General features: G+C 47.2%; 1 protein-coding gene across 5 annotated transcripts in view; it reads left to right on the top strand.

Annotated features, from left to right (window-relative positions):
- The window catches only part of MYLK4 (myosin light chain kinase family member 4), a 93416-nt gene that overhangs the window by 64300 nt on the left and 15533 nt on the right, over nt 1-13583 (top strand). For all 5 annotated transcript variants that reach the window (XM_081146067.1, XM_081146066.1, XM_081146063.1 and 2 more), the window contains 7 exons: nt 2469-2562; nt 2635-2744; nt 3930-4071; nt 6651-6721; nt 7506-7634; nt 8241-8393; nt 10974-11052. In XM_081146067.1, coding sequence (XP_081002193.1) covers nt 2469-2562; nt 2635-2744; nt 3930-4071; nt 6651-6721; nt 7506-7634; nt 8241-8393; nt 10974-11052 — 778 coding nt within the window. The remainder of the gene's footprint in view (nt 1-2468; nt 2563-2634; nt 2745-3929; nt 4072-6650; nt 6722-7505; nt 7635-8240; nt 8394-10973; nt 11053-13583) is intronic.

The following is a 13583-nucleotide window of genomic DNA, read 5'->3' as shown; positions in this document are numbered from 1 at the left end:
TGCCTAAATATTTGCCGGTCTCTGCCTGAGAATCAGAAAGGTCAGAAACAAACATTTTAAGAGATTTTAACCATTTCTGACAATCACCCTTGGTCCCAGGAAGGTGGATGTGGGGACAGTGACTAAATTCCACGTTTATTATCTGCTTTCCTTCCCATGTCGCATGGTCCGAAGGTAAGAGACCCACTGTGAGGCACCAGTGGGTTGAGAAGCTGCCCAAAGCTTGAAGACAGAGAAACAAACTGTGGACACGAGTGAGCACTGTGCCCTCCTTGCAGCCCGTGCTAAGTCCTTATCGTTGTTGGTTTTCCATTTATGTTGTCATTGTATTAATTACTATCACCCATTTCAATCAATTACTTTCTTCACTGAAGAACTTCTTTGAAGGGCATCTCAGTGCACAGTCTCCTTGAAGAAATAAGAGTGGGGACCGAGCTCACTGCTGGGGATGCTCCTTCCTCTTCTACTTCAGTCACAGTCCCCTCTGATATCTTGTAATTTAAAGCCTAAATTCTAAAGTTTACTACCATGAGTATATCTATTTAAAATGGGAAGAGGAAAACAGGAAATTTGAACAAATATACACAGCATTTATTAACACCACCTTGGGAAACATCCAAGCTGCTGTAACGTGTGTTTACCGATTGCCCGCTGGGGGCGTGGTTGGCATTTGTCAAGTCCCTTCTCCCTCCTCCCGCCCTATGTTCCTTTGTCCTGGGCCGGGCACAGCCACCCAACTGCGTCCTCCTCAGCAGGCTGGCCGTGGAGAGCACCCCCGAGACAGGCTGGCTCGGGGGAACGGGCTTCGAAACAGGAGTAGGTGCCGGGGACTCGGGAGCACCCCTGCCTGCAGCAGCTTGCTTGGCCCCTCAGGGACCTCACTGCAAGCCCGCACCCGCTCTCTAAAGGCAGGCAGTGATTTGGCAGAGAGGCTCTGAAACAATCCCCAGGGTCTGTGCTGTTTCTGGTCAAGGTTGTCGATGGCTCCTTAAGACGCTCACTGGATCTTCTTGGTCTGCACCAGCTGCTGGCATCTCCTGTGTGGGCTCCACTCAAAACTGGCGGCCACATCTCACTGGGCACATAAGTTAGAGGAGCACAGACCAGTGTGTATTGTTGCCTTAAAGTGCACCGAGATCAGCAGCCACCACCTCTCCCTGTCAGTGATTAGACGTTCCAGATGCAGCAGATTATTTCTCACTTTGGGCAGGGAATCACTGGATCCCCAAAGATGTACCTGCAGCAGGCCCTTGAATTTCCTGGGGTTCACCTCCCAGCCCGTGGCCTGTGGGGTATTTACAATCCCAGCTCAGCATATGCAGTGGCCGGAGTGTATCAGTGTGTGGGGCCAGCAGGAACTCTGGGAGGTGGCCTCGCCACTCAAGGCACCTGCGGAATAAATCATGTGACAGTTGAGGGAGTCCTGAGGTCAGAGATGAGGCACCTCTGCGGAGCCAGGCAGCTCTGGGATTTTGCTAATCAAGAGAGAAAAACCATTTTCCTAATCAGCAGCGACGTGAGGCTCCCGCGGCCGTACTCCTGCGCCCCTGGAGAACAGCTGGAACAGCGGCTGGAATCCAAGTCCTCGCTTGGCTGTTAATGGACACGCCCGCTCTGCCCAGGGTGTGCAGCCTCGCTGAGTGGGGTGTGGTGGTGTCGTCACCCCGCCTCTGTGGGTTGTGGCCAAGGCCCTCACCTCTGCGGCCTCTAAGATGCCGTGGCCGCGGCCTTAGGCTCCGGTGCTGTTAGGGAAGCCCCCCGCGGCCCTGCTGTGATAGCCACCATCGCACCAGCAGGCACTGGGGCTCTGTCAGTTTTACTAAATCAGGAATCAAAGCCAGCAAGTCAGATTTGAAAATCGATCACCAGGGTGCATTGCTGTGTGTGATTACCTGTGTAAGGAGCTATCTTACAAAGTGAATATATGTTTATATCCAAGCTAAACTGTCGTAAAGCTCAGAAATAAGGATGTATATGTATTTTTGATTATATGTGTCTATATGTAATATTATTATTAATTTTTATTTATTTATGTGCAGTTTCCAAAAATAATTTGATGTTCACAGCCTGTACTGTTCACAAAGCCTAGCTTGTAACATTATTATGTATCCAGAACGACCCTAATTTTTCTATAACAGAGGCTCTCAAAGTTTAGGGTGCACATGAATTACCCAAGGAATGCTGTGAAATGCAGATTCCGGGGCCTCATCCCAGGCTCCTGTCTTGGTAGGTCTGGGGTAGAGCTGGGAACATGTATTCCTGCCCCCAGAAGGTTCTGATCCAGTGGCCCCCAGACCACCCTTGACACTGCTGTAGAAGCTCGTTGGCTACCGTAGATGCACTAACAGGTGCGCTCATTCAGACTCAAAACAAGAAATGCCCGGGCCGCTGCCTGGCCTGCCTGGCAGTGACCGAAGCCAGGTCCTGGGGGGACAGAGCCTCACGCTGCCTGGTCTCTCCCTCGGCAGGGGGCGCTTCGGCCAGGTTCACAAGTGTGAGGAGAAAGCGACAGGTCTGAAGCTGGCGGCCAAGGTCATCAAGACCAGAGACGCGAGGGACAAGGTAAGGGCCCCGCGGCCGCGGAGCCTCCCGGCCTGTGTCCTCACCTCGCTGAGCGCCTGTCCCTCTCCTCAGGACTCCGTGAGAAACGAGATCGCCGTCATGAACCAGCTGGATCACGTGAACCTCATTCAGCTCTACGACGCCTTCGAGTCTAAGAATGACATCGTCCTGGTCATGGAGTAGTAGGTGTTCCCTCCTGCTCCCCCTCCCGCTCCCCTGCGAAGCTGGGCACGTGTCCAAGGGGCCATGGGGGCCGCTCTGTCCGGCCTCAGAAGTTGCTAGGTCCACGCTTGGGGCACCGCTGCTTCCGACTTGCGAGTATAAGATAATTCATCAGTTTCAGAAAGGACATTACTTAGAAGTAGCTGCCTCCGTATGTGATTTTACTAATAAGAAGCAGGGTGACCACATAGATCTAACTTTATATGTGAGCTCTACTGTCAAAATCCAGCTTCCTTGGTGTTCTGGCTGACCTGGAGGGGAGTGGTTTTTGACTACATCTCACTTTCAGCCTAATCACTAATCCAGAGTTCGTGTCAAACTCTTACTCACTGGGGCTAAGAAACTTCCATTTAAAATTCGCTTTCTAAAAACTTAGCGTTTCGTTGGAAAGTGAGTACTTCTAACTGACACTGAATCAGTATTGTGATTCAGTTCATTATTTCCTCATTTTGGATTTTCTTTATCATTGTTCAATGGCAAATTTTGAATACTAAATATTTAGCATCAGCCACACAGAAGCTCTTTCTCACTGAAATTAGTCCAGGAGGCCCTGCCTGGCCCTCAGCTGGTATTTGGAACTTTCTTAGAGCCCTCCTTATTTCCTCCTGCTCCTGCTTCCTGCTGGTAATCTTCATCCAAGGGTATTTTTCCTATTGATTTTCACAGAGAATAGGAGGGAGGGAGGGGGGAGGGAGAGAAACATCGGTGTGAGAGAGACACATCGATTGGTTGCCTCCCGCTCGCACCCCATCGGGGCAGGGGATTGAACCGGCAACCCAGGAATGTGCCCTTGACCAGGAATTGAACCCGCCACCCTTTGGCGCCCGGGCTGGTGCTCTAACCATGGAGAAACACTGGCCAGGGCGGGGTCCTCTTTATCTCCTGTGTATGTTAGGAAATGGCAGACGTGACTCACTCCAGAGCTGTGGCCACTGGATGAGAGGGAGTTTGAGGCTGTGAGATGGGCGGTGGGTAAGACAAGGGCCTTTAAGCTGAGTCCTCGGAGACGGCGAAGAAGGCAGAGAAGGAACGGGGTGCGTGCCTCTGTAGGGAGAGTTAGAGGAGCTTGAACACCGAGCTGCTGCAAGGAAAACATGTTCATGAAGGAACCTTGACTCGGGACTTCACTCCTCTCCCCTCTGCAGCGTGGAGGGAGGCGAGCTGTTTGACCGGATCATTGACGACAACTACAATCTGACTGAGCTGGACACCATCCTGTTCATCGAGCAGATATGTGAGGGAATACGGCACATGCACCAGATGTACATTCTCCATCTGGACCTGAAGGTAGAGCTTGTTTTGCTCCTGACCTTTCCCCGCATGTGGATCAGAGGCCCTATCAGATCCTCTACACCAGCTCAGGACACTGACTCTGTCACTAGGTCATATTCAGGAATTAATACCAATCCAGATTCTTAACCTCATGTCCCCATTCCCAACTTCTGTCACCCACTAATATTTGCACTCTCCCTCTTTAGAGGCTACTCTTTAGATTCTTGGAACTTGCCTGTGCCAAAGGAACCCACATGGGAGATCGTTTCCCTAAAAGTTTAGAGTGGAAACCACCACCGCCATCACCAACACGTCCCCTTATTGTGCCCCTGTCATTATGTGTTAAGTACGTGGGAGAATTTTCCTAGGTCAACATACCCTAGTAGTAGCTAAACTTTCCAGCTCTCCAAGAGTCCCCAGCATTCTCCTTAAACTCATTCAGGAAGCTCTGGACTTGAGGGATTTATTTTTCGATGGGCACGCTAGAGCACTGAGGAGAAACCAATGGCAGAATGGGACCCAGGGCAGCCAGAGGAGTAGTGACGAAATGCTAAGGAGCCGAGGAGGGCGGTGGGTTGGACACCACGCTGGAGATGGTGGAAAGCTTCTGTGAGCAGCGGGAATTGGTTTCTCTCTCATGAAGTCCCTAGAAGTGAACTGTACCTGGTTGCAACCAATGAAAGAGCCAGGGCCAGGAAACGACCAGCTCTGACACTGGGCTGGGCACCATGAAGCGGATCTCCCGCGTGGCTCAGCCATTTTCCCGTTGGCCTGTTTTCCCAGCACGGCAGTGAGACGAAGGATTCTATGTAACATGCCATCTATGGTAAATCATCAGGGGTTGCAGAGCTAAATACACTTAACTTCCTTGAATAGATTCCCATGGGCCTCTCTCTAACTTGTTTTCCCTCGCTGTCTTGATTTATGGACTCTGCCTCTCGAGTCCACAGGGCAGGAGTAAGTGGTACATAAAACAGCAAAGTCAGAGGTTAAAAATCATGAGCAAAGCTCTGGCTGTGAACTGAGTTGATAATGCGCGTTTTCATGGAGCATTTCATTGAGTGCTCGTATTCTGCAGATATCCCTAAAGGGATTTGATTGGCAGCTGGCGCTAGGACCTGACCTGTCGTAAGCCAGACAGCTCCCTGTGTGGCTTCATGACGCTGACTGAGGACTTGCAGTGGGTAATTTCAGCTCCAGCCTGTAGGTGAAGTGATAAAGGCGGTGGCTACATGGGCCTCTAAGGACCACTCAGCCCTTCAGAAAGCTCCTTGGAAGGAAAACTGCCCAAAATCTTACGAGTGCCCCTCATATGTAAAGGAGATTAGCGGTGACTTTAAAACACTGTCCTTTATATTTTCCTGTTTTACAAATCTTATCCAATAAATATGCTTTAATTCCCTAATTATAAGAAAATAACTTCAGAAGTGCCCTGAAGCTGCTGCTTCACATTCTGCAAACAAATTTTTTCTGTCACAGCCTTTGACAACTGGACAGCTTTATACATGATTGACCAGTTATTTAAGCATAAAACCAAATGTTCTTAGATGGCACCCACCTTTCTATAAATAGTTTTTAACTCGTGGACATCTGTTTTAGAGATCTTTTAGAAAAGAGCTTCCAAAGCCGTTTTACCTAACCCAATGGACTATGCTATTTCATGAAGTGTTTCTGAGGATCTGATCTCGTCTGAACCCCCTCTCTACCTGGACAGGCTGGGCGGGGGCTTCCAGGGTCCCACCTAAGGGACAGGACATGCCCCCAGCAATCAGGGAAGATTCGAGATGGATTAGAGTTTGAGAATCTCAGAAAAGTTGTTGAAAATGTTCTCATTTATGGATAATCTGAGCTTTAAATCAAATCTCTTGTATTTCCCTGATCTTGGTTTTTCTGCCCTAACAAACGCAGGCACGTGTAAGACATTCTGTAGACACTCGGTTTCAGTGCGACCACCTGTTTCTCCCCCTTCACCCCAAGACTGTCAGGTTGGCAGGGCAAAGTCTTACCAGAATCAAGCTCCAAGGGGATACTTCGTCAAGGGTTTTAGGCACTGAGACCAAACTCCATGCAACTTTGGAACTGCAGAGAATGAAGAATGAAATGGGGGGAGCCTTCCTTCGACACACGGCTTTCCTGTAGACCAAGCACATTCTAGTGCACATTCGGGTGGCTGTTTAAATGAATCAGGCCATTTCTCTTAGAACTCATAAATCCGTGGGTAAAACAGTCCTCCAAGAAGGGGAAATTCATACTTCATAATTTTAGGGGCAGATGTCAAGCTGAGACGCCCCCACAGTGCATCTGGAAGCACTGAAGCAGCCCCCTGTTCTTCCCTCGGGGAGGCCGGCCGCGCTCACACAGCACGGCCACGGCAGGCGCGGGGCGGGGCGCGGGTAATGCACATTTGGCATGGCACCCAAAACCTCGTCTACCACATAATTAAAGGGGAAAATACCCACGCAGACGGGCCAGCCCCAGAGTGAAAGGCCTGCTATGTTTTTCCTGAGCATCGTTGTATTTTTAGTTGTGGTTCAAGGACAATTTGAGTGAATGATGGTTGTTTTCATTGCTAATGTGTCTCTTTCTCCTGGCAGCCTGAGAATATCCTGTGTGTGAATCGGGATGCTAAACAAATAAAGATTATTGATTTTGGATTGGCCAGAAGGTACGTCTACTTGAACATAGGTGTATGAATGGAGTTGGGAGCATGACGGGTGCTTTTTCTTTGCAAAGATAAATCTGATAGATATACCCCTTGGTTTCAAACCCTCACTTAGATTTAACGTAACAAAAATTATGTTTCAGCTCTACCTTGCTGACTTGGGGGTTTGAATGTTTAGAAATTTCTACAGTGCATGCAAGAAAAAGATAAAAAGTTAAAACCTAATATAGTGAAGTTGTTAAATTTGAAAACATGAATTTAGAAACTTTAAGAGTTTGTCTTAGTCTTTCACATTTGTTCCATTTGTAAACAGATTTACTTTTAACAAATCAATAGTGTAAACAAGATTGCAAAGGGTCTGGCACATCTAAGGTTTTTAAGGGAACAAAGAGCTTACAGGGACCTCAGTACATAAGTGATGAACATAGAACAGATGTTGTAAATTATCACATTTAATTTATTCATTACTATGGGCTTATTCAGTCCATCTACATGTCAAGGATCATATAGGTTTTTATTTGGTCAGATTCTATAATTCAGGTGATCTAATTGTTCTGAGTGGCTTTTCTCATAACCACTTCAGATTATGAAGGTTTTACTGTATTTTATGACTTAAGACTCTTAGAACATCTTCACAAATTTTTGACAATGTGCGATTTCCTTTAAAGCTTATTTATTCTAAATTTCCCAGATGGCTGAAGTTATTTTGTCTATAGACTGCATCTTTTCAATTTCCATGATTTTTGATGGATGCTCTCCATCTCTCTGTGTGTCTTCTAAATTTCAGATACAAACCCAGGGAGAAGTTGAAGGTGAACTTTGGAACCCCAGAATTTCTCGCCCCCGAAGTTGTGAACTATGACTTCGTTTCCTTTCCCACGGACATGTGGAGTGTGGGGGTCATCGCCTACATGCTGTGAGCAGATCTCCAGGCCCTGCCCTGTATTCTCAATCGTCACGCATATTCTATGAGGTTTTGCTATTTTGAACAAAAGCTCTAATTTAGGTCTTTTAAAAATAAATAACACGGCACCATAGTAGGTTGCTTCCCAGGCTCTGTTGAGTACTGTGGGTGAAAAGAGTAAATTATGAAAAAGTACCTGTATATCTTCTTCTCTGGTCACTTCAACTCCTAGGATACCACCCAATGCCTTAAAAATAATTTAAAAAGCAGCCCTGTGTCCCCATCTCTTGAATGACTAATGCCAGCCTTACTCCCCAGAGGCCACACTCCGGTTTGCCACGGGCGTGTGTGGCGGCCCTTCTCAGCCGTGAATGCTGTAAGGGGGCCTGTGCTGGCCTGTGAGACACGCCATCAGGTGCAGCGGCCACCTAGTCGCTGCAGTGCTATAACGGGAGGGGGAAGGGGGAGGTAAAAAATAGATATATTATAAAATTATGTTTAAATATTAGGTTATTTGCTTTCTTTCAGCTTTAAATGACAGAAACACAAAAAGCAACATATCTGTAAAGGGTTTGAAGATGTTTTAAAAGATACTCACCCGGACCCCATGTCTTGCAGACTTAGTGGTCTGTCCCCCTTCCTGGGCGATAATGACGCCGAGACCCTGAGCAACATCCTGGCCTGCAGGTGGGACTTAGAGGAGGAGGAATTTCAGAACGTCTCGGAGGAGGCCAAGGAGTTCATCTCCAAGCTTCTCATTAAGGAGAAGAGGTAACCCCAGCTCTTTCTGGGCTCCGGAGGAAGTTGGGGTGATAGAGGAGCAGTGTGCTGCCAGGGCTGTCGGCTCATGGCAGAGGACCGCTGAGTCCCCTTCGCGAAGTCTCTGATGCCGGCCCCGAGGTATCGGTAGGAAGCGCTCGATGCTCCTGGCCCAGTTTGCTGACATGTGGGACTGCCTTGGTGGCGAGGCTCGAGCGGAGCTGCACACATGACCCTCCTTTGCCTTTTGCAATAGGATCTAGCAATTAAGGGCTCTTGCTGGGCCTCAGCCGACTCACCCTCAAAATGAAGGGTTTGGGATGAGCTTTTCCAGGACGCCTTTCACATATGTGAAGCATGGATACAACTCTGTGTAGCTGAGCATTTAACTATCACTCAGTTGAGGACCTGCAACGGGCCAGACGGTTCCAGGCGCTTTACAGACATTATCTCTTTCAACTCCCACCTAGTTCCCTGAGGTGGAAAGATCGTGGCATTTTATGGATGAACTCTCAGGAGTTTGCCCAAGGTCATACAGCTAGTAAGTGGTAGAGCTATAACCAAACATAAGCCTACCTTCCCCGAGGCCATGCTTAACTGTTACACATTCAGGGGCCTTCTCTACTCTGCCCTGCTGGCACAACCTTCACCTAAAGCCCAGCCAGCGGAGAGAGTGGGCTTGCCTTCTAGTACAGTAGGTAGTTTTTAAGATTTGCAGGGCTAACAATACTTGTGTTGTTTTATTATCTTTTTGGCTTTTGAGTCATTAATGAGCATGACTGTGAAGCAATACACAGGAGGGAGTATGGAGGGGCTGGTGACACACACCATGGGAAGAGTCCGGGTCTGGCGCGGAGCCTGACACACAGGAGGTGCTTCTCCTGGCCTACAATCTGCCAGAGAATGTGCTGTGGGTGTTGACAGGCGTGCGAAACCCAGTCCCAGCCCTTAGGTGACTCATGATCTAATAGAAGAGAGAGGTATTTTTAAAAAGATGTAAAACAATGTGAGTAATGCAGAGGCAGAGTATATTGACAGGGGCCAGAGCAGAGTCCAAGAAGGACGCGGGGGACTTACCGGGCTGGGGGCTGGGTCTGAGAGGAGGGTAGGGAGCAGACATGGGCTTTATCTTTGATGGGAGGCACACTTATGGAAAGCTGATGTTGCTGTTATTGTTTATAACACTGAACGCTAAGCCGTGAACAGGGAAGTACATCAGCTCTATCAAATCTTTGGTCACATTTACTGAGAAACCTATTGAGAGACACAGTAAGTCCTCTCGTAATGTCATCCATAGGTTCTTGGAAACTTGACTTTAAGTGAAATGACATATAATGAAACCAACTGTACCATGGGCTAATTGACATAAACAAGAGTTAAGTTCCTATGGCATATTTCTGGTCACAAGAGCATTAACAAACTTGTTAAATGATGACCCAAAACACCAAAAAATAAAGGTGAGCTATGCATACATAAGAAAGATTAATAAAAACAAGGTAATGATTTTCCACCCCACTTATTCCAGTTCAGGGTCAAAAGTGTCTGGAGCCCGGAGCCCATCCAGTGGTTCAGGGCACAGGCAGGACCCACCCTGGACAGGACCCCCTTCCATTGCGGGCCTGTCACCCCCCCACACTCAGGTGGGATAGAATAGACATACCAGTCACCCATGTGCACATCTCAGGGGTGTGGGAGGAAACCGGGGTGTCCAGAGAAAACCCTCGCAGATGTGGGGACAGAGTGCCACGCCACAGTGGCCCTGGCTGAAATCAACTTTTTTCTCAACACTGTAAGGAAACGGACATTGAACATAATGACGTTACTCGAGGGCCCGTAATACAGGTTCACATGTTATCTGATTTGATCGCATGGGGATCCCGAGGGGTGTGGCCGCTGTCACCAGTGTTACTGCTGAGCGAAGTGAGGCAGCCGGGGCCCTGGGGAGAGTCGGCTGGCCTGCTGCACTTTCCGGCCTGGTGCTGCTCCCTTCGTCCGCAGGCTTCACCAGCCCCTAAGGGGCAGCGAGTGTGCGTGTGGGCGCAATGACAACTGGCTAAGTACTCAAGTCAGTACTTGATGAAACTAAGACCGACATCAAATATTGGTATTATAGAATATAAAATGCTCTTTCTCAGTATTTATATTAATTTTCCACCTATTTACTTGACTCCTTAAAACTTCTTAAATAAAAAGTTAGTAATACGTATTATTCAACAGTTTAATACATACATTGCTTTTGCAAGCATCAGAAATCACTGTTGCATTTTGTTCTTACAGTAACAAACATATGTTTAATTCTTCAGCTGACTGAGAGTTCAGTTTATGAAGCTTAGTCATTACACCAAGATTGACTACTTATATTTGAAAGTAGACGTTCAAGAATTTTGGATTTTTGCTCTGCTCTGTCTTGCCCTTGTTGTTACCCTGGTTGAATTAGATGGTAACCTACACAATGCTGACAATTCCCCAGCAGTCAGAGTGGATGCGAATTAGCACTGGGTGCCTGGTCTCCCAAGACAGTGGCAGAGCCAGGGCAAAGGGCAGGTGCAGGCCCGTCGGGTGTGTTCCCTCTAACCTCTGAATCCCCTTCAGCTGGCGAATAAGTGCAAGTGAAGCTCTCAAGCATCCTTGGCTGTCAGACCACAAGCTCCGCTCCAGACTCAGAGCACAGGTAACCAAGGCTCTTTGTTTCCTCTCCTGGTCGGCCTCGGTCTCTGATGACCAGAGGCTGGAGGTACCTCAGCTTTAAGCCAGGTGCTTTCTAATTCCTTTTCTCTCAACCTTCAAATATTGTGCTAGTGTTAAATTGCTTAAAATGCTTTTATTGAGTAGTTTGTGTTGTTAAAATACATGTTAATTGTTATGTTTATTGTTAAATCGTTGTACCTATTATAAACTATACTATGCATCCCTACTTAAACACACATATAGCCTAGATTATATAAACATATAAAGATGATGATATGCTAATGTATGTTATTCCTCCTTAAAACAGAGCTCAGAATTCTAGCTTCTATGCTTACCTGGTCTAGTCTGCTCTGGGCACCAAAAACTATAATACTCAGTTTGGTGCTGATATTAATATATGTACGTGGGCAGGACACTCCCACTGGAGACTAGATGACTGAAGTATTTGTTGAGAATAGTGGAGCCCACACCTGCAATAACTTCTTATAGTAAATTCCCCATCTACTCTCATTGCCTTAATTACCACTTATATTCTGATTCCCCCCCGCCCACCTGTCCCTTGGCATAGATTTCTTCCCTAAACTTTAGGTGCACATATCCACTGTGTACTGGACATTCCACTTGGATCTTCTCCTAAACTGAGCTTGCCTCCCCACCTCCCGTGGTCCTCAACCATCCTCCCAAAACACCCCACTCAGTGCCTAAACCAGACCATGGGCATCTTTTTTTACTCTCTCCCTCAACCCCCTCATCTCATGTTTAATTCATCTCCAAGTTCTGCACTTTATTTTCCCTAATTGTTTCTGGAATCCGTCTATCCCCTCCATCCCCATGGTTATGCTGGTCTGGGTCATCCCTCGCCTGAATGACCACAATAGCCTTCTCTAGACTATCTCCATCCAAATCACTATGGATTATACAAATGACAGAAACAGATGTGTAGCATTTATGTAACTCTACTAAACATTTAGGATGTTCAACTGGGCAGGATGCATTCAGAGCAATCAGCAGTCTGTGCCTTCGGGCTCACGGAGTGTAGGCCAGAGGCGAGCTGTCCGGGTGCCTCCGCCCGGGGTGCGTCTGAGACACCCTCTCCCCCATCTCGGCTCCTCGCCCTCCCCACTCCCTGGGGTGGTGGAATGGAGCTTTTCCACTGACCAGCAAACCTTGGAATGACTATGCTTCAGGTTCTCATTTTTTCCACGTTCAGTTTTTATTGAAATTAACTTTGCTTCTAAATTCAGCATCAGTACTCAATTTTATTTGTGTCTGAATATACCTTTCCTTGATAATTGGTACTGATGTCAAGTAAAAATAGACTTATTACCTAGTCGGTACCTTACCCAGCCTACATAAACTGCTTATTAGGGTCAATGACTTATTTTGGGCCAATTTTCCACCAATGTATTTTTACTGAAGCTTATTGGTGTCTAAATACACTTTGAGGTGGTAGGACAGTATGGAAACCACAGCAGATAATTAATGACAGTATACTGTTTAGAAAGTGTTCAAAAATATTTTTAAAACCATGTAATAACAACAACAAAAATCACCTTTTTGCTATTCTATCGAACTGCTGGGACCTAAGGTAGATAGATATTTCAAGAATGGTAAGAATTTAAAAAATATTCCATTGCATAAATCTAGTTGGTTATCATAAAAATTATAACCATCAGCACCGTTCCAGGCGCTGTTCTAACTGCTGTACACATTTACCTCACTTCACCCTCGCACCTGTCCTCTGCATCAGGCGTGGTTACGATCCTCACAGGGTGACAGCTGAGGAAACCGAGGAGAGGGCGTAAGTACTCGTGCAGGATCCCACGAGGCAATGCCGAGCCAGGGTCGGGGCGCAGGAGGCAGGCTCGGGGGTCTGGGCAGTGTCCCTGCCCCGCTGTCCTGCTGGCTAAAGCGCTGCTGGGTGACGGGCCCGAGGATGTTTCCAGAATGAGTTGTGTACCATACAGTTTTATAAACTATTATTTATCTATTTTAATTGTTAAGCTTAAGAGCACTTTCTTTTTACCCACTCAGCGTGCCTCTATGCAGTCACTAAATTTAAAAAGATTTTTTTTCTTTGCTTCTGTATTAAACTCAGGATGGTATATGTGGTTCTCAGCTTCTCTTGAGACCCCAACCATCCGTACATAACCCATCCTCCATCTGACTCAGCTCTCGGAGAGGAACAGAGCATCCCAAACCACAAATCTATTAGAACCCGGCCAGCACCTACCACAGACAATAAACGCTTTGGGGCCAATGGAAGGAAAATATGACCTGGCTTCTTTTCTCCCAGAGCTAATAAGCTTCTACCTTCCATTTCCAGTCCCAGCACCACTCCCTTAGCTCCTGCCCTTCTTCAGATTCACTGAACTAGTAAAACAACCCATGCACTGATATTCAACCTCCACTGGCTCTTTTCTCTAACTCACAATCATAATTTCTTCAGTTACCACTCCGATCATATCACCCCTGATCAAACAGTTTTCAAGTGTGCACCGTGGTCCACGGCAG

Source organism: Miniopterus schreibersii, assembly GCF_964146895.1.
Source record: "Miniopterus schreibersii genome assembly, chromosome: 8".
Lineage (NCBI taxonomy): Eukaryota > Metazoa > Chordata > Mammalia > Chiroptera > Miniopteridae > Miniopterus > Miniopterus schreibersii.
The sequence above is the reverse complement of the archived record's forward strand: the minus strand, read 5'-3'. Positions and strand labels throughout refer to the sequence as shown.